Source organism: Euprymna scolopes, chromosome 5, assembly GCF_053919585.1.
Source record: "Euprymna scolopes isolate OS-2025 chromosome 5, ASM5391958v1, whole genome shotgun sequence".
In the NCBI taxonomy this organism is placed as follows: Eukaryota; Metazoa; Mollusca; class Cephalopoda; order Sepiida; family Sepiolidae; genus Euprymna; species Euprymna scolopes.
In genome coordinates this window covers 38504763-38525941 of record NC_136486.1, presented here as the reverse complement: position 1 = coordinate 38525941, position 21179 = coordinate 38504763, and the positions used below count along the sequence as shown (strand labels likewise).

The 21179-nt window shown below is 37.6% G+C and overlaps 2 protein-coding genes across 16 annotated transcripts in view; one reads left to right on the top strand and one right to left on the bottom strand.

The window, feature by feature from the left end:
• The window catches only part of LOC145276784 (uncharacterized), a 65227-nt gene extending 55872 nt beyond the window's left edge, over positions 1–9355 (bottom strand). For 8 of the 15 annotated variants that reach the window (XM_080128076.1, XM_080128073.1, XM_080128078.1 and 5 more), the window contains exon 1: positions 9099–9314. In XM_080128076.1, coding sequence (XP_079984202.1) covers positions 9099–9170 — 72 coding nt within the window. In that variant the 5' untranslated portion in view covers positions 9171–9314. Of the gene's footprint in view, positions 1–9098 lie in introns of all 15 variants that reach the window. The other 7 variants (XM_080128069.1, XM_080128075.1, XM_080128071.1 and 4 more) reach the window with 2 other exon arrangements.
• LOC145276786 (small ribosomal subunit protein uS17-like) lies at positions 9315–18565 on the top strand. The gene is made up of 4 exons (XM_080128086.1): positions 9315–9445; positions 12688–12819; positions 15083–15288; positions 18396–18565. The coding sequence occupies exons 1-4, from the start codon at positions 9434–9436 to the stop codon at positions 18517–18519; spliced, it is 474 nt and encodes a 157-aa protein (XP_079984212.1). The 5' UTR covers positions 9315–9433; the 3' UTR covers positions 18520–18565.
• Positions 18566–21179: the final 2614 nt, after the last annotated feature.

The window sequence follows — 21179 nt, the reverse complement described above, 5'->3', positions numbered from 1 at the left end:
TGGCCCTTGAGGTAGACATAGCTGCAATACAGGAGACCCACTTTGTTGGGGCTGGGGACTGCGATGTGCTGGTGAACGATTTTGATGTTTACTCAGCATATGGCAGTTTCCATAGCCGGGGGGTTTCTGTGTTAGTAAGTCGCACCCTATCTGCGACGGTTACACTTGTTCATGCGGACGCTCATGGGAGGCTGGTCGTGGTTGATGTTGCCGTTAGCAGCAGCGCATTCCGGATCATGGCAGTTTATGCGCCCAACATCCAAAGTGAGAGGGTTTCCTTTTTTCGGCGGGTGGAGGGGTTTCTCTCTTCGGGTCCGGAGCGAGTAGTTTTAATGGGGGACTGGAATGCCATCCTGGACCCCAAGTTAGATAAGGTCGGGGGGCCTAGTGGGACGGGTAGGTGTGAAAGCAGCCTGTCTGACCTGATGGCCTCGTGCGATCTGGTCGACAGGTTCCGTCTGGATCACCCCGGGAGGGAGATGTGGACGTGGCATACTAGTGCGGCCGCCAGTCCAAGTACATACTTGGACAGGATGTTAATTAGAAGGGGCGACGTAGATTTTCTATCTTGTCCCACGTTCCACTGGTTAGGTCATTCGGACCACAAACTTGTGTTGGCCCGTTTGAAGTTAGGTAATAGGCCTAGGTTGGCTGGCTACTGGAAGATGAACGCCTCCTTGTTGGAGTCGGTCGATTTCCGGGAGCAGCTGACGACACTAATTCAGAGGGAGTTAGTGGGGGCGGTTACCGGGAGTAGGTGGTGGGTTAATCTTAAGGTCACCATTAGGCATTTTTGTGTCCAATATAGCCAAAGCCTCGCTTTAACTAGGGCTCGGACCAAAAAGCACCTAGAGGATAGATTGACCCGGGCGGTGGCAGGGGGGGATTCCCTAGATCTAGCACTAATTAAGGGGGACCTCAGTCGCTTGGCTAGCGAGCGATATGAAGGTCAAGTAGTTAGGGCTAGGTTAAATAGAGTCTCCAACGAAGCCGTGAACGTTGACGCTGTTGAGCGTGGGGCCGCTTTAAGACGCGGCTCGGATGGGTACATTCGGGAGGTGAAAAACCTGGAAGGACGTTCTCTCGTGTCGACGCGGGAGATCTGCAATGGGTTTCGGCAACATTTGGAGGAGCGCTTCACCAAACTACCCAGACTCCGCGGCCAGGAGTTTGGCAGCTATTTAGCTGGCTCGCCCCGCCTTAATGCGGCCCGAGCGGCTAGTTGCGAGGGGGTGGTTACGGAGCGTGAGGTCATTACTGCGTTGAAGCAGGTTGGCCACAACAAATCTCCGGGGCTCGATGGTTTGCCCTACGAATTGTACTTGAGGCTGTCGCCCATGTTTGTGCCCCTTTTGACGGGCGTGTTTAACCACTGGTTTGCCCAGGACTCGATCCCGAGGCAGGTAACCAAAGGAGTGGTCACGCTTCTGAAGAAGGGAAACCAACATGGAGGGGGGAACTTAGAAGACTATAGGCCCATAACTCTGCTTAACGCAGATTTTAAGATTTTGGCCCGTATTCTTGCCAACCGACTGCAGGTTGTTATCGACGAGTTGGTCGAACCGGATCAGAATTACGCTGTGAAGGGTCGAACAATTCAAAACAATCTGCACTTGGTGCGCACGATAATAGAGGGTTTAGAAGACGACACAGAAGCCGCGCTGATCAATTTAGATCAGTCCAAGGCGTTCGATAGGGTGGACCATGGGTTCCTGAGGGCTGTTGTGGAGGCCGCCGGCTTTGGTCCGGACTTCCGCAAGTGGATCTCCGCCCTGTATCGTGACCCCGCGGTGGTGGTGCAAGTCAATGGTAGGTTGTCGGAGTCCTTTGGGGTCTCCCGGTCGGTGCGGCAGGGCTGTCCGCTGTCGCCTCTGCTCTATGTCCTGGCGTTGGAGCCCTTCCTTCGCAAATTAAGGGACGAGGCGGCGAGACCAGTCCTACGCGGCATTGCTCTACCTGGCCGCCGATTTGCCAGGGTGTCCGCGTACGCCGATGACGTCACCGTTTTCGCAGCCAGTCGTAACGACATCGAAGCGGTGATAGAGGCGATCGCTGAGTACGAAGTTGTCACAGGGGCCGTGATCAATCGCAGCAAGTCCGTCGGCCTGCGGTTGAGCGCCTGGACCGGGGTAAACTCGCTTCCAGGTGCGTTCGGCTGGACTGATGGCCCGGTTAAGATCCTCGGTGTGTGGTTCGGGCCGGATCTCCAGCTGGACAAGAATTGGTCGGAGGTACAGACTAAGGTCGAATCGTCTGTCGTGACTTGGATTCGGAGGAGATTGTCCTTGAAGGGTCGTGCGGAGGCATGCGCCACTTACGTGTTTCCGTTGATCCTTTACCGTTTATCTGTTCTTCCCCTGCCTGCGGACCGCTGTAAGGCTTTAGAGCGACTCCTTTTCAAACTGCTCTGGAAGGGAGGAAAGCCGTATGTCCGTAGACAGGTCTGTACGCAGAAGCTTAGCGAGGGAGGCTTGGGGATGCCTGATCTGCGCAGCCATCAACACGCAGAAAGACTGGCGTTCCTGAGTCGGACACTGATAGAGGAGGCACCCTGGGTTCCGGCCGTGCAGCGCGCTTTCCCACGGCTATTAACCAACCCCGCCGCCGAAGGTCGCCGTCGACCAGCGGGGGAAGGGCGCTTCCTGACCGAATGCCGAGCCGCCCTTAGGGCATTGCCGGGGTCCAATGACCTTGCACGGCCTAGGTGGAGGCTATATGAGGAGTTAGTGGAGGGTACCGCGAACGACCCGCTGGTGGAGCGGCTACATCTGTCGAGGGGGGAGGTTCTCTCGCTTTGGAGTTGGGCGCCCGCCAGTAGCTACATTAATAATTCAGAATTTTCGGTAACGTGGAGGCTAGTCCGGGATGCGTTGCCTCTCTTCGACCGACTTGCCAGGGATTTCCGGGATCCCGATTATTATTTTCCCCCGTGCCCACGCTGCAACGATGAGAACGAGGACGAAACGCGTGAACACGCGTTCTTTCTTTGCAGCGGGGTGCGGAGTCTCTGGAGGTATGTCGAAGGGGTAACGGCTCGCATCGACCCCGAGCGGTCGGTGCCACTTGATTTGGCGTACGTGGTTGACAATGTGGACCCGCCGTTTATCAGGGAGAAACGGGTGGTGTTTCTGGCGATACTGGCTGTAGCTAGGTTAGTGACGTGGGTTACACGTCTGAGCATTGTCTATGAGGGGCAATCTGCTTCCGATCAGGATCTGGTCCTTTATTTTAAGCATCAACTTAAAATAAAAATCAGATGTGATTGGAAAAGATTGCCCCGCATCGACTTTGATAGGAGATGGGTGCACAACACTAGTTTGTGCATCCGACGAGGAGCCAGGTTCGAGTTCGTGTTTCCACCCTAGTGGTATTGTTCCTAAGGTGCTGAGGTTTGGTTTTCTCGGAACCCAGCCCCTTATGTAAAGTAATATAAGGTCAACCTTATACGATGGGTAGGAGTAGGCTAGGTAGGTGTTTAACCACCAAGAGTGGATAGCTTATGCTTTATTAGGGCCTAGACTAGGGTAGTATGCATGTTATCCTGTTCCCGTAGTCTTTTTATTTTTTTCGTTAGATTGGCACTAAGAGAGCTTCCAAAGATGCCCAGTCCACTTGTTTATTTTGTCCCCGGCCTATTTTTGCCCATTACGCACTTTTATCTTGGAAGACGCCATCCACCCCGGTTTACCCCAACCCCAAGTTATTTTTCACACATACCCTTAGGTCCTCCACTCCCCTCTAGGGAACGACCTGCTTGCTTTCACCTCTTCCCCCCGGGGGAGAGGAGCGGAAGACAGTGGGCGTTTCACACGACAGACCAGCTATTAGGTAGGGAGGGTCCCTTACTAACCTGCCCCCATAGGCATTTTGTTTATTTGCTTTCTTTTTTCTTTCTTTTTGGGTGTTTTCTAGTTTGCCCCCCTCCCCATCATTTCACCCCCATTTTTATATATATAATAAAAAAAAAAAAAAAAAAAATACTTTATTTTGTATATAAACAAGTTTTGTTTTGTTCCTGTACATAATTGTTTTAAAATTTTTTCAGCGTGAATGTCGCCCGCCATCCGTGTAAGCTGGGGAGCTGTTATTTTAAGTAGGTCCTGGTAAGAATGTAAGGCGGTTATGCAAATAGTGCGTGAGAGAAACTCTAGTATAGGTTTTTACTTAATAAAGTACTTGCTATCAAACGCAAGTCTAGCCTAGGACTAGCAAAGACCCCTATTTTTTCCCACTTCCCCCCCCCCCCTACTGGCCCTGGTGCCTAAGTTGTTACGGACCCCAAATAAGGCCTTGGCAGTAGATAATGCCAAGGTCGGGGCCGTAACGACTAAATAATGGCTTGGTTCTCATGCAAAGCTCCGCACTTGCTCACGGTTCCCTAACCGTTCGACGCTCGCGCAATCACTGTGACTCCAGTCTCACCACTGTAGCAGTCCAGTCCACTACCACTACAGTGGCTCCGGTCTCCACGCCGTAGAAGTCCACTACCACTACAGTGGCTCCGGTCTCCACGCCGTAGAAGTCCACATCATCACCACGACTCTGGCCTCCATGTCGTCTGTACCTTTCATACACTGACTTCTTCCTTCAGTGTCAGTCCGATCCGAGCGTCCGTCCGTACTTGATGAACACTGAACCCTCAGTGTTGCCAATTCGCCGTCCGTACCTCTCATACACTGACTTCTTCCTTCAGTGTCAGTCCGATCCGAGCGTCCGTCCGTGCTTGATGAACACTGAACCCTCAGTGTTGTTAATTCGTTCGTCTGTACCTTTCATACACTGACTTCTTCCTTCAGTGTCAGTCCGATCCGAGCGTCCGTCCGTACTTGATGAACACTGAACCCTCAGTGTTGCCAATTCGCCGTCCGTACCTCTCATACACTGACTTCTTCCTTCAGTGTCAGTCCGATCCGAGCGTCCGTCCGTACTTGATGAACACTGAACCCTCAGTGTTGCTAATTCGTTCGTCTGTACCTCTCATACACTGACTTCTTCCTTCAGTGTCAGTCCGATCCGAGCGTCCGTCCGTACTTGATGAACACTGAACCCTCAGTGTTTGCTAATTCGTTCGTCTGTACCTCTCATACACTGACTTCTTCCTTCAGTGTCAGTCCGATCCGAGCGCCCGTCCGTACCTAGTGGATGCTGAAAACTCAGTGTTGCCAATTGTCCGTCCGTTCCTCTCATAGCCTGAGGCTAACGTATCAGTAACATCTCAGTCGGACCCAAGTCAAACAATCACCCGCATCAGTTACCACGCCGATTCCTCCGACGTCATACCAGCTTACGGCGAACCGACAAGCATCCCCCTTACCGAATACACCGGCGACGGATCCCGGACCAGCATCGCCCAGTGAACAAATTTGCATTTGCCACCCTTTCGTTTGTTTAAATAAAAGGCGAATCTTCGTCTTTAAACTAAACCACCAGAGTTTGTCATTTCTTCTTTGTCCTGTTGTTTCATTCCTTGTCCTTGTGTCTGATATATATTTAGTTGCACGGTCAGTTGGCTAACCACCTTCAGGCCTCCCCGCAACAACTTTAACAATGTTATAAAAAGATACCGTAAAAATTGAATTGAACTTGAAAATACTATCTCAAAAAAATAGCATTGCGATAAACTATAGAAGTACCCAAATTATAGTTCTAGAACAATTTGGTTCAATTAAGCTTGAAATTCACAACCAAGTCCTGGAAAAAATTGGAGGCGATGACAAAGACCATACTGGCTTGGCTAAGTCAAAGTGACGATAACAAATGCGTATATAATGTTATAAATCAGTAAACACATGAAAATTATATAGCCATTTTCTTGCGTTTGGTAACAATTATTTGTTGTCTATTTTTTATTTTTTACTACTTTTTTCTTGTTAACTATATTGCACAATAGCCGATTCATTTTTATTTCAATAAATAAATAATACTGTAAGTAAGGTATATGCGAGAAAGCTTAAACAACTTTGATAATTTTTCTTTTTTAAGCAAAAAGAAAAAAAGAGGGAAAGGGGATATATATTGCATTATAACGTAACGGTTTTATGATTTCTCCTCCAAAAGCATTGAATGTGACTTTATTACGTACGCAACCGAGGTAGAACAAATTCTCGAGGTTAATAGTCAGACTATAACGAATAATAAATCTCAAATACGTCATGTTGGTATGCGCGTTACTTTAGCATACCCTTCTTGTCAGTTTAGACATGGTCTTTCTTTTTTTTTTTTCTTTTTTTTTTTTTAAATTAGAACTTATACGTAAAATAAAATAACGAATCTGCAAAAGTTATGCAGGTCAAACAAACCAAAAGAAAATATTTTTAAAGGTTATCTTGAACTTTTCAGCTTTAAGATGGCTGCCATTGAAACATCATCTGAACCAAATTAGTTATATAATGAAAAGTTGGTTCAATTAATTAATAATAATAAAGATAATTTCCTCTGTTAAAAACTGGTTTCTAAATAAATTGATAACGTTATTTGAACGCGGTCCGTATTCTGAATATGTACCGAATTTCTGAACATTAGTTAGTAGTAATCATGCCTAACAACGGATTTCATAAAGTCAGAATACATTGTGATTTCATAATATGCATCCGCATCCCCCCCCCACTCTCTTTCTTGCTTTCACCTACTTATTTACAGCATTCCATTTCTCTAACCAAGTGTGACAATGACAAGCAATATAACATCAGGGTTATATATATAAGTCAGAGAGAGAAATGAGCGTATGAATATGAGATCTATTGACGAGAGAGAATCTTTGACGTTAAAAACGTAAACATCACCGTTTTATCATTGTTACCTTGCTACTGCTACTGCTGTGACAACAGTTTCTGTGCATTTTAATATAATCAAAATATCATAACCTCAAATGTAAACGCTACATTTAATGTACAATTTAGTATTTTTTTTCTCCGTCTTTTTTTTTATCTTAATTTTTATACATCATGGGCAAATTTGAAAATCATTTGGGTATGTTTTACGATCCACAGAGATTCGAAAAGGTGGTAAAAAATTTTTTTTAATCAAACATATAACAAATAAATGGGTACTAGTGCATGAGCTGGCCTGGGCGTGGCTTATCACTCGCTCGGATTTCTCCGTAAAATGACGTCACATGCTGCCATCTGACGGAGAAAATGGACGAAGGGTGGGGTGCGTACAGAGCATTTTCTTTAATTACTATAAAATTAATATAGTGGTAAAATTATTTAAAAAAAAAAAGAAAACAGAAGCCAAATTTGAAGCCAAATTAAAAAAAAAGAAGGCCAAACCATTTCAAAAAAGGTCAAATTCACGAAATTAGCCATTAAAAGAATAATAAATGGTAACAATAACATTATGAATAAAAGTTACTTTCCAACTTATCTGCATCATTCGTTGGTATTTTTAAGTAGTTTTAAGTGCTTTTTATTTCATATCGAATGTTAGAGCGGTTTCCGCTAACTTTGCCAAATTTTAAAATGCCGTAAAACATACCCTGTTTTTTTTTTTTTTTTTTTTTTTATTAATAATTACTACTTTTTTAAATAGAAAAATGAATGATGCAGGTAAGTTGCAAAGTAATTTTTATTGTCAAATAATAACAGAAAAACTTACCGTAATTATTTTTCACATGCATGGGAGTCAAATAGAAGAAAACTTGTAATGTTTCCAAGGAAAAAAGCTAAACAAAAAAAAAAAAAAATGGACGACTCTGACAGCAGCAGAAGCGCCAAATACAAGTTTCCAGTGCTTGAAAAATGAATTGACGAATAACACCGACCACTCTAATTTGTTTTTTTTTTTTTTAAAGGTAATTGAGGTCGCTGACAACGAATCTGATAGTCAAACGCCCAGGCCAGCTCATGCACTAGTACCAATAAATGTTACCAAAAGCAAGATAGGTTACTTTTTACCTAGTTGCATAAGTTTTTAGTGTTTTTACTTAATGTAAAATGTTTATTCAGCTCGAAAGATGAGTAATGTCGACCGGTGGTACATGAACACAAGAAAAAAAATGTCCGCAATGTATTTTGTTACGCGGCCGTTTTATTTTGTGCTCGTATCGGACGACATTACTTGTTTTTCGAGCCGAATAAACATTTTACATCAAGTAAAAAACACTAAAAACCTATTCAACTAGATAGAGTACTAACCTAACATTTATTTGTTATATATTTGATTTTTTGTACCACTTTTTCGAATCTGTGGATTCGAAAAACATGGAATCAAATCATTCTTTATTAATTTCCAACTAGGGTTGAAGCGGTTCACAAAATGGTTGTCAAATTTTAACTAGTGTTGCCTGGTTTTCAAAGCGGTAACAGAGCAAATTAATTTGCCGTATTTGTTGTCTGATTTTATATATTATTTTGCAAATATTATTTAAATAATAAAATTGAAAAAGTAAACAGCATACGGATCGTGGTACTTTTAGATATGATTTTCAAATTAAATTAAATTTTTACGATATCTTTTGTCTATTAAATCGTTAGCTAAAAGTACAGAGTATATTTAAAAGCCCCCCCCCCTCACCTGTGTTAAAAATGGCTTTGTAAATAATAGCGTTATTATTTCAGCAAAGTTCGTATTCTGCATCAATATTTATTTATCAAAAGTACGTTTGAAGTCAGAAACATAAAATCTGGTATGATAGTTTATTAATTACAGAAACTTTGAACTTAAAGCCTTTTTTTTGGGGGGGGGTATTTATTTACATAATGATTAAGTTTTGCCGGTTTTTAAGCTACAGGTCAGTGAAGTCAGTTATTACGAAAAATTGTTTTTAAAATTAATTACTAACTACCAAACAATCAGCTCTACCTTGAAATATAATTTAAATGTAACATTTAACAAATTACCTATTGCTTTTATTTTTGCATAGGATAGAATTAAGATTTTTCATAAAACATGAAACCCTGTTCAGTAAACTTTCATTTTAGATTAGGTGAAGGTCACTATTACATTTATAATGGCAAAGTAGGTGAGAAAAAAGTTTGTCAAAAATTATGAGGGTCGAAGCTTACATAAAATATAGTAAGTAATTTAATGTTTATAATTAAACTAAAGACAACAGTATGAAAAAAATCGGAAATAAAGTTATCATCGGCAATATTTACCCGAAAAGCGACACTGCTCAGGACTTTCATTCTCCTCGCCACCAAGGCAGTCACCTTCCATGAAGAAGCCATGACTACTCTTGTGTTTTCGTTTTTTGCCCGGACGAAAGTGAAGCTAGCAGCAGACTAACTCTTGGCGGGGGGCGGGGGAGATGTTATTATCTGCTGCAAGGTTTCTATTTTTCGAAATAAAACAAAATAATAGTTGCTCCCTTCGTTCACGATAGACGTTATCGTGACGTCAGCAAACCGGAAGTGATATTCAAAACGAGGCTGGCCGTTGAACCGAATAAGTGAACCCCTTACAATCTAACTTCCTCTTTTACCACACGAAGATGGCTGACCAGGTTTGATTTTTACGTTGCTCTACTAAATGTTGTCAATTTTTGCCCTGATCAGCTAACATTTAGCTGTATTTTTTTTCAGTTTTTCTTGCTTTGAACTGTTTAAAGAAAATCTTAGCTGCAACAGATTTCTACATTTTGTAGTCTTCTATATGATTTTTAAGTAGTAAAAATTAGCTTATACATGCCGTTCATTGACCACATGGGTCTCTCCACGGCTCCATTTCTTATGTACGTTTTCCGCGTACCAAGTTGTTTCATTGTAGTTTTAAACTCACGATTTAAGATCTAAATAAAAGAAAATATCCATGAACATTTATTATTTGTTTCTGCATGTATATACATTTGCTATTTTGATACTTGCAGTTTGTGAACCGTGCTGAAATAAGCTTATTTAGAAAGCCATTCTTAACATGATGCCGGGACTTGGTTAATTCTGTACTTACTTTCATACCTGTAAATTTAATAAACAGAAAATGCTATAAAAATTTAACTTAATTATATCACGGTTCGTAAAGGATACATTTATTTTTACTAAATTTTAAATTTCTATCTATCGCCATTCATTGTATCTGACTGGCGCTTTTTTTTTTCTTGTCTTATCAATTGTAAATTAAATCTTATGTCTTACAATTTTACTTTAAAACTACAAATAATGTATATGCATTTTGTAATTTTTGGAACGCTCAAAACGTACACAACTGATTCTTTGTTTTTATTAAATATTGGTAATAATGGTCGTATAATGTTTATTTTTGTTTGTTAGACAAGTTTTTAAATGAATATTTATGCGGAATATGAATCTTGCTTAAATGTTATTTAGAAAGCTCTTAAGATGAAGAGGAGATGGTGGTTGGTAACTTCTGTCCTTTCAATGAACCAGAGTGCTTGCATCTGTGTTACCGCGCTATTTCTTAAATAGTATTTTCGAGTTAAATTAAATTTTTACGATATTTTTATTTTAAATTAATTAAATGAAAGTACAGAAGTTGGTGCTGATGCACTTACTTACCGCGCTATTTTTTTTAATCGTATTTCCAAGTTTAATTTTTATGTTTAATTCAATTGTAAGGTTAAAGTACAGAATAGGTACAAAACACCCTCCCCATGTTAAGAATGGCTTTTTGAATAACTTTATTTCAGTACGGATCAATAAGTGCACTAGTACCCAAAAGTTAAACACCCTCCCCTCTCATGTTAAGAATGGCTCTCTAAATAACTTTTTCAGCGCGGTAACAGATGCATAACTAAGTACCAACAAAAGATGCCATCAAAATTGAATTTAACTTAAATCCTATCTAAAAACTAGCACAGTCCGTATTCTGCATAAGTAAGCTTAGATATTCAATCGTTAAAGTTGCTTTCATCAAATTTGTCAACACGTGAGATTTTGCAATCTGAAACGAGTGATTTCGAATGAAAAATGATAGTTACACATGGTTATTTAAACGCCACAATCATAGTAACTATTTCACACTTCTACCATAATTTTTTTTAATCAGAATTGCTCAAAAATATTTTGTGATGACCATGTACAGTTCCTTAGGCCATTTAATGTAAAAAAATGAATTCCAGCTTCTCACCACGCTTCAGTTTCGGTGATAGTCGACAGATCGATAATTTATTTTTAGACAAAAACAGTACTTATGTCGAAAATAGTAATGTATCCAAAAATTATGAAAATTCATCAAGTAGAAAATTGAGTCGACCTAATTTTCTCTTCTTGGTAAATGAGTTCGAAGGAGGTCTTGAATGGTTCAATGCATTTTTACCTCCTTCGAAATCGAGTCTTCTGATTAAAAACGTCTTAATTACAACGCAATATTAAATTGATTTTAACGTTCTTAATGTTATCGCCTATACTAGATTTTAAAAATCTCTTATGCTTCGAATTCATTTACCAATTTCCTATTTGACGTGGACGCCATTTCCCCTAAAACATGCTTGAATTGTTTTAGAATAGGTTACTTCTACAAACTTTGGACTGGATTTTTTTAACCCTAACTCTAAAACAGTCTGATTTAAATTCGGTAGAAGTGTCGAGCCATTACTTCAAATTTATGAAGGGAATTTAAGACTAAACTGGGTGTTCCTCCAGAATGCCCCCTATATTAAAAATATAAGGTATCTGGTGATACCTGCTGAACACGGTAAGTTTGTGAAAATGAGTTAAAAATATATATATATATATATATATACAAAATACTGTTAGAAACTCGCTCAATATATGTTACTGTGACATAGGCTGACATACATTCTGTGGGTTTTGAGCAGTTTTTTGTTTGTTTTTTTTTTTTTTTTGTTTTTTTTTTTAACTCATTTTCCCAAATTTACTTATCTTGCCTTTGATAAAATATTTGACAACTGTTTTTGAATCTGTGTATTGTAATACAGACTCTATATATTGTATTCCTGGGGCGTTGGATTTCATGACGGCAAGCATATTTATTTAATAGCCGCTCCCTAACAAAGGCTAACTCATGCGCGGATAACATGTTTAATTTGTTTATGCACTTTGTTACTGTGCTCAAATAATGTTATTTAGAAAACCATTCTTAACATGGGGAGGGTGTTTTCTAACTGTTCTGTAACAATTTAATATAAAGTTGATGCTTATGCACTAGATGTATCAAAATTTTTGACACCCCTAACACGAAACTGAATAAAATATAAAAACTCGTAATTTCTCTTTTAAAAGTGGGTTGTTTTCTTTATGGATTATACTTTTAAAATAAACTATTAAAGTTGTATAAAAAGTAATAAAATATTTTTTAAAAAACAGTAATGAAATTAAATTTTACAAGCTCAGTATTTTTCAATTTTTAAACTTTAAAAATCTATCAATTTTTCTATTGATTCTATTTTTACGATATTTTCAGGGTCGGTGTAAAATTTTATGCTCTTTCCAATAAACCGAATATAAATATTTTAGACAAACTTTTTATTTTAATTCCCTCCCCCCTCCCATTTTGAAATGTCTACTCACCAAAGTTTTATATATCACAAATTGGAGATAAAAGATCAATAAATAATATATTCAAATTTAAAACAAAAAAAGTAGTGTTTTTTAGAAATTTACCTGTAATGTTCGAAGTTTGCCCCCCCCCCCTTTTTTATGCCTCTGGATGTAAAACACACCACAATTTTTATTTAAAAATAAATTTCTAATTTTTGGCATAGTTATGTTCCCTTTTCCATCTCAATTCTATTTTAGAAATTATAATTTGATTTTTTTTTTTTTCCAGACTGAAAGGTCATTCCAAAAGCAACCTACTGTTTTCTTGAACAGGAAGGAACCTTTGAAGGCTGTCAAAAAACAAAAGAAATCCTTGAGATATGTAAGAAATGTTGGTCTTGGTTTTAAGACTCCTAAAGAAGTAAGTAAAACATAATTTTGTAAACTTGCATTTTACAATCATGTGGTTGAGAAAAGAATTTGCCTTTTTAATCTAAACGTTAACCCTACCAGACTTGAGCTACTGAACCTAAGTTACCCCTGTGCCTGGCTTCCTGTGCAAAATTGAAAAAAATTTGAACGCGTTAGTAATTTTTTGCTTTTCATCTTACTGCCAGTATTCAGCCTTCATGTGCCAGTCCGCCCAAGTGGAGCCCTCCTTGATGCACAGTTACTTTCTGCAGTAGGTGCACCACTGCACCAGAACCTTGTCTTAACCTTCTTTAAGTTGTTTTTATAAGATACTCCAGGGTGCTGTCTGTATCTCAGTGTTTCTCCATGCGCACAGCACAAATGGGGTGCCAGGGGGAATTTCAGGGGAGTGGTTGCCTGGCTTCAGGCGTTGAGCACAGGGTTCTTGTCCTCTGCAAACTGCTATAGAAGGGTAGTTTCCTACCAGTTTCAGTGTTTGAATGTATCTTGTAACGTGCAGAGGTTTTTCTGGCAGTTTTTTGTGTAGAAAGGTACATCACCATAGTTGTAGCAAGCCCACATGAAGAATTTGAAGAGGTGTCTGGGCCAGCGGTAGTGAAGGCGGGTCATCTAGTCGTTCTTGTAGTGGAATGCTCACTTCAGTGAAAGTACCATCCTTTTTCTTCCTGTTGACAGTTCCTGTATTTACACAATCATGGTAGTTGGAGATGAAGGTGATGGGCTTGTTGTCATGCCATACATACATGTGATGCTGTCCTGACACAGGTAGCAACTTTCATCTTGAGGGAGTTTCTTGACTGCCTTGAGAGACTTTGGAAAGAATTTTCTGTTTTGCAGGAGAGTTCCAACAACCCTAGTTTGTAGGTGGTTCATAGTATATTTAGCCAGAGTCACTGAGTTGTAGAAGCCGGTCAATGACCAGAATATGAGCTGCCCTCTATCCCAGCCGACATCTAGAGACAAATAAGTATTCCCGACTGCACCCAATTCTTGAACTCGCATTGATGCTACCCCAGTGTAGACTTCTGCATCGAATATATCCTGTCTCTGCTTCACAAAGAAGAAATGATTTAATCCCCCATTTTGTGGACTTGTCTTGTGTGTACTGTTTTATTGCCGGGCGATTTATTTATTTATTTATTTTTCTCTCTCTCCTTTATCCAGGCTCAGGTGTTGTCTGAACTCGTAGTAGCATAGAAACTAGGAGTAGATGCTCCAGAATAGGCCTGACCTTGTAGATTCTGTCTCTTATCAATGCCAGCATCCTCCTTATCAACCACATGCAGGAAAGTCCAGATGGCCAAGAATCTGTCTCGTGTCGTAACGTTGCAGAACCCCAGAGTATATCCAATGAAGTCCCTTCCATCATTTGACCAGTAATTCTGATAGTTGGATTTCACAGATATATTCCATGTAGATTCTCAGCTACAGAAACATCCTTGGAATTCTTGCAGTAGTAGTTGGGCCTTTCTGCATACATTTGAATGGTACATAAATTAGTCTTCTCTGTCAAATTCTGCCTGAGGTCATCCTCGGTAAACAATGAAAGAAAATTGTTGCACTTGCTTTCTTCAGTGATATGATCTGGAATGTTCACTAGCCCTTTTCCATCCTTATCGAATCCATATCTGGAGCTACAAAATTGCAACTCCATCCCTCATCAAGCGCATCAGAATCTCCCCTATCACCTGGTTGGATAACTCGAAGCAAAGAAAGCCATGTGCAGAACGTTAGGCTTGCGCTAAATCAAGGCTAAACAGCAATTGGGTAGCTATTTTTAGCTCCCTGACAACACAAAAATGTGGTTGGAAAAATGCCGGTTTAGTGGTAACTCGGTATATAGAATTTTTGGAAATCATCAGTATATCGATAACTCAGTCTGGTAGGGTTAAAACTGAAATTTATCTTCCTTTCCATTATTTTGTATTTCAAAATTAGTAAGATTTGAAAGTTGGGTTATTCATTTAATTTCCAACCTTCAGATGTTTTATGGAACTCTAAGAATCTGTAGAAAATTTCAAACAAATGTCTTATTTAATCTACGGCAGTAGGCTACTTTTACTTGGTCTGCCATGGTATAAATTATTTAAAAAAAAAAAAATTCTTTAACTTCAACATGTTTAATCAAGTAAATTTCCAGATTGAGTTGCCTTTTTAAAATACAATTTCACAACCACTAGAATTTGCTAAAGTTTATTAAAGCTTGTTTTTAAATATTTTATTTACATTCATTTTTATTTTATTATTTTCAGGCCATTGAAGGCACTTACATTGACAAAAAATGTCCATTTACTGGTAATGTGAGCATCCGTGGACGTCTATTGACCGGTACGGTTCTCAAGTTAAAAATGACCAGAACCATTGTTGTGAGGCGAGATTATCTTCATTACGTAAAAAAGTATAACAGATTTGAAAAAAGGCATAAAAATATGTCCGTGCACATGAGTCCTTGCTTCAGGTAAAACTTTATTGTATTAAACTCGCATCTCTTGTTTAAAAAAATTTTCTTCTCTCTCTCATTCATTCATTCAAATTCTGTTTTACTTGGTAAAATCCTTGACCCTGCTAAAAATATCACATATATATCTCTGGCCTTGATGGAGGGGAGACTAAAACTTTCTGCTCATTTACGTTCAAATGGTTTTGCTTTATTATACGAAAAGGGCAAACACTCAAGACAACGGCACAGTGTTTTTTTTTTTTTTTTTTTTTTTTTTTTTTTTTTTTTTTTTTTTTTTTTTTTTCTCTCTTCTCCCCTCCAAAAAAAGAAAGAAACGGTGTTCGTTTGCAAATCTGATATTATGATCTCGAAAGTATAGGAAAACTTCTTGCGCAATTTAACTGACAGCGGAACCCCAATCTAAGAGGCCTTTTGCGGACATGCACAAACGCTTGCAGCCATTTTTCCTTATATATATATTAGCGGGGTTGCCCGGGTGTGTTGAGAAGAAAAGAAAAGGTGTTGGCAGGTAGGCTCGAACCCATAACAAACATGACATGAAGGTGGAAAAAAAGTGAAAGAAAATGACATCTTACCACTACACTAAGAAAACATAATAAGTGAGCAGCGTTCAAATTTAATGATGTTATTCAAAAGTTGACTTGCTAAGTGAATGAGTTCACACAGGTGCAGAAATGAACATTGGCTGAAAGCCAGTTCATCTTTTCTGACGATTTGTTTCCCACGATGTTGAGAAACCAAGTTTAAATGAATAGCAATTGTCTGATATGAAGGGTTTTCCCCTACATTGATCAAAAGTAATTGCTTTCAAGACGTCTCGACACGAAAGGCCGCTGACGCCTTTGCATCGGTGACTTTCACTTTATTTATACGAAACAGTCGAACAAACATACGGCGGAACAAAATTAGCGTGAATTTTGTAAAAGTCACTCAAGTAAAAGATATAGACGATCTCCATTCGCAAATCATAGATATTACAATCTAGTCTAGGGGGTATATAAAAAAAAAGTTCTAAATATAAGTGGTGGCCATTGTTGTATGTGCAAGCGCGTGCATATTTTTACTTGAAAGAATACTTATTCACGGAAAATTTACATGCAATGTTTGTTTTCAGCACACCCGAAAACCTATAAAAACAGGTTTACAGTAGCTTTTAATAATTAATAAATTTATGTTATTTATATACTTTGTGTTGGTCTACTGTATAAACATCACCCCTAAAAAAAAGGTGGCTATAAATTGGGCATTCATTTTATGTTAAATTAATATATAAAAGTGATCCCCCACTCTTTAAAACTAATTTCTTTATATCTTGGAAACTACTCGTTTCCTGAAACGTTATTTTCATTTTCAGCACCCTTGAAAACCTATAATAGTAATAATTTTAAGATTTTTTGAGGATGGAAAGATACATCTTTATCGAAACATTTTATGGCTGTTTAAAAAAAAAAAAAAAAAAGTGCCAAGTGTATGCTCTGGATGATCCCTTTAAGAGAAAATTAACCCACTACACAATTCGGGTCATTACCTTTCCAACGGGCCTTCATTTGTTAAATTCAAATCATTAGTCGCATTTCGAACTTATAGAATTGCTTTGGGGGGGGGGGGTCTATATAGAGAGAGAGAGAGAGAAACGCTCATATCTTTGGTTCTCTGGGATGAAAATTTGTAGGCTTTTTTGAAGCGTATAATACTATTCTCTGGTTCAAATTTTATGACAATTGGTAAAAAGAACCTTTTTATTTTATTTCAGATCATTTGAAACCATAGCAAGTCTCCCTTCCATCAGGGTCAGAGGTTTGGGAGAAATATATATATATTACAATAGAAAAATGCAAGCATAAAAAGTAATGTGTTTAAGCTTAAACATGGAAAAAAAAAAAAGGACAAGATATTCTAGTAAAAAATATAAATTTATAACTTAAAATATTGCAACATTAAGAATTGATTGTTATAAATTGAATTTTTAAAAAAAAAATTTTAAATTCTTAATGCTGCAATATTTTAAGTTATAAATTTATATTTTTTTACTAGAATATCTTGTCCTTTTCTTTTCCAGTTTTAACTAGTCCTTTGCTTTTCCATGTTTAGGCTTAACCATATTACTTTTCATGTTCGCATTTTTCTATTGTAATCCATGATTTTTCCAGGCTTCTAGTAAATTCACTTGTTTGTTTGATTTCAGTCTTATTTTTTTGTCCCCATAAACATGACATGTAATTATGCTGAAAAACTTATATAAAGCAAATCAGCTAAACCAAGCTCTGCAACGTACGCCACTGCTGCTTTCAATACAACCACCACCATTATCTCCCTTTCATGCTTCACTTGTTACTTCTCTTTTTGCGAGAGGGCTGAATAGGTAGCAACAGTAGTAACTGAAGCAACATGGTTGCTATGGAAACCAGTCATAAAAACATTGCTCACCTCCTTAACGTTTTTTTTTACAATTTTGAACACCAGTAAATTCATAACTTTTGTTTTACTGAACGAAAAAATTTTCACAATGGAGCTGAAGTGATCTATAAACTGTAATAATTGTTAGAAATTTGGCTGAAAAAATGAGTGAGCAGTGAAGCTTTAAAACAATTCTAAATGACTAAAACTTACACTTAACCATATATTCAAGCACTCCGGTGTTTGAATGAATATATATATTACCAAAATACCTGTTCCAGAACAGTTGTGCTGTGATGCTTAGCCTTTACGACATTGCTGAAAGTACATATTTTATGTTAACCAAACATTTGCTAAAACTCATGTCTAGAATCCTTATCCTAATTTTTATCAAAATCTTTCATAATTTTTATTCTAGAAAATATATTTAAGCTGAATGGGATAGGTTTAAGAAATTTGAAATTTTTCTTAATTGGTATTGATTAAAAATCAATCAGTAAATCTGTTACATTTTAATTTTTACCTAATTGTTAAAATTTCACTTTGTTGGTGAGTTTTTATTAACTTCTCTTCTAAAGAGAAGTGATTAGCTTGTTATGGTGGAAAATTTTTTTGGATGAGATTTTTCTTGTATTTTATATTTTTTTGTGTGCATTTTTGTAAAATTATAGATAATACTAATTTTCTATATTTTTGTCTTATTGCAGAGATGTTCAGACTGGTGATGTCGTAACCATGGGAGAATGCCGACCTTTGAGTAAAACGGTCAGATTTAACGTCCTGAAAGTCTCTAAGGGTTCATCAGGAAAGAAATCATTCTCAAAATTCTAGGACATTTGTTATTGTCTAAATAAAATGTAATTCAATCTTCAGTAAATCTGTTTATTTTTGTTTTTCTATTTTATTTTGATTTAAATGCTTAATTATAAAAATCACATCAATTGCAAGAAAGGTGCAAATCAATTTTGCATACAAACCCATTTGGGTCTTTAATGCTTAGTTGACCGTTCAACAAAGTGTAGTATCTGTCCACTGCAGAACCATGACAGACATTTTAACTGGATTTAATTACATTTTTTTTTTTTTTTTTTTTAAATATGACAACTGAAAAATTAGTAATAAACCAGTATCAGGAAGTTTCAGCAAGTATCCTACTGGCTTGACAGTTGCTCCACTCTTTCCATAACGATCAGCATTTGGCTTCTTATACACCTGACTATAGTGATTAGAAAGAAATCAACTATTTTTGGCTTTTGTATGTTTTGAATAAAAATCACTCAAATTTACAATTGAAAACAATTTATAACTAAAACTTATGTATAACGCAAGTCAGCTAAACCAAGCTCAACAACCCTCTCACCGGGGTTGGGCAGAAGAAAACAAAGCTATATTTTTATTTAAGAAACTTTCAAAATAAAAAAAATCTTATCGATAATAAAACTGAGAAATTAAATTTTAAAAAACTTTCCATACAATTAGTAATTCATTTGTTTCTATTTTACGTAATGAAAACTTCATTTTTTTTTTTTTAATTCTAATTTTAATGTTTTAATCACTTGCAAATATTTTAAGATTTGTTAGCGCTACCATTTATATAGGAAGAAAGCGTATAACTAATTGTATTATATAAAAATTTACTGTAGAATATAAAGGTGTTCACAAAATGCCAGGTGACAATAGGGCTATAGATAGTCATGAAACAAGTTGAAAATTAGTCCCCCCCCCCCCCCCCCCCCGATTTATTGGAGTGGTGTCCATTAGTCCGGACTATTGCCAAATAACTGTCCATTGGTTTTTCCTGAAATTTTGCCACAAATTGTATTTCAATAAATAGACATGCACAGTAAACAGACAAAAAAAAAATGGTACATTTTGATCCATCCATTAGGGTTTTTTTTTTTTTTTTTAAACTTGGCCAAAATGTGGAGCCCATTGTTAATATAAATTCAGTATGGGTGACCCTGGCAAAATTCTGGTTTGCGTCCCCAGGGACTTTTAGTGCTAAAAACGGCTCTTTTTTTCATATTTCTCAACAAAAACTTGATAGGTCTGATTATATAGTGTTTTTTCACGGTGGTCAATGTGTGTTAAGGCCTGAAACTGCACCATTATCCATTTATAGTGGGATTCGGCGTCCTTAGGGGCTCAAGAGATTTTTTTTAAAATGACACTTTGATCCATCCATTAGAATTTCTTGAAACTTGGACAAAATGTTGAGGCCATTGTTTTTAATATAAATTCATTATGGGTGACCCTGGCAAAATTCTGGTTCGCATCCCTCTGAGACTTTTAGGGCTAAAAAAAAAAACATGCTTTTTCGGAGCTCTTTTTTTTCATATTACTCCAAAACTTAATATGTATGTCTATATAGTAGTTTTCCATGGTGCTGAATTCAAATATACATGTCTTAAGGTGTGAAACTGTCGTTTGTCCATTTTCACTAGGATTCTGCGTTCCCAGGAGCTCAAAAGGGGTCACAAATGACCTGAAACTTGGCGAAAATGTGAAGGAAACGTTAGCCCTTCACACTTCTTACATTCATCATTTCTTCACTATATTTTTGTGGTGTCATCTCACATGCATCACAAGAGGGGGACCACACACGCGCTGCGACAACAACATATTCTTTTCCTTGTTTTGATTCTCCGGTATATATCCATTGATATCTTATGTTTTTATGTAGAGTGATGTGGTTCTCGGTTAATTGTGTCTGTTATATACTCGAGTCAAAACAATGACAAGAATATGCTGTTGTCATAGCCCTAGTGATGTAAACACTGAAAAATGTTGTATAATTCAGAATGGGGCATATATACATGTCTATATTTGCTTATTGGAAAGGTGTTTTGATCAGTACCATTGGAGAGCCATGAATTTAGATGTTTTGCTTCTAAATTTCCAAAACCGTTACACGATAATTCCTGATGATTCCTCAGTTCTATTTTAAAATTAAAATTATGGTCTGTTTGTTTCACTGTTGAATCTGTTTATATTTGGGAATTTTTTTCTTTATAAATAGCTTGGGAATTGCTAGTTGAATGATTAGAGTATTGAAGGGGGGGGGGGGAATGAATAAAATTTATATGGATGGATTTTAGATAAATTTGACCAGAAATAAATTAATTTCTGGGAATTGTCAGACATTTGCCAGCATGTAAAAAATGGACCAATATCCATTAATTTTTTAAAGAGTTACATTCAAATTTTTATTCTTTTGATCTGCAGTTATTTCTCCAATCTTAGTTAGAATTATGAAGTATTTTTCTTTGGAAGTTTGAAGTCTTACATTCTTGCAACGATGAATTTCCTTCAATATTTACACACTTGCAGTCCACCTAGTCATAAAATATACTTAAATATTATAATTTATGTAAATTTTTTATTATAAAACTAACAGTCCTGATTTTACCCAATATATAATAGTGATTTCAAAAGTTTAAAAAAAAAAAAAGAATTGGTGCCATTAACTAAGATTGAAACCAAAACATGTA

Excerpts from the sequence above, each read along its gene's own strand:
- LOC145276786 (XM_080128086.1), top strand. Across the intron at positions 12,820-15,082 it reads GTTTTAAGACTCCTAAAGAA|GCCATTGAAGGCACTTACAT; the intron begins GTAAGTAAAACA and ends TATTATTTTCAG. Across the intron at positions 15,289-18,395 it reads CACATGAGTCCTTGCTTCAG|AGATGTTCAGACTGGTGATG; the intron begins GTAAAACTTTAT and ends GTCTTATTGCAG.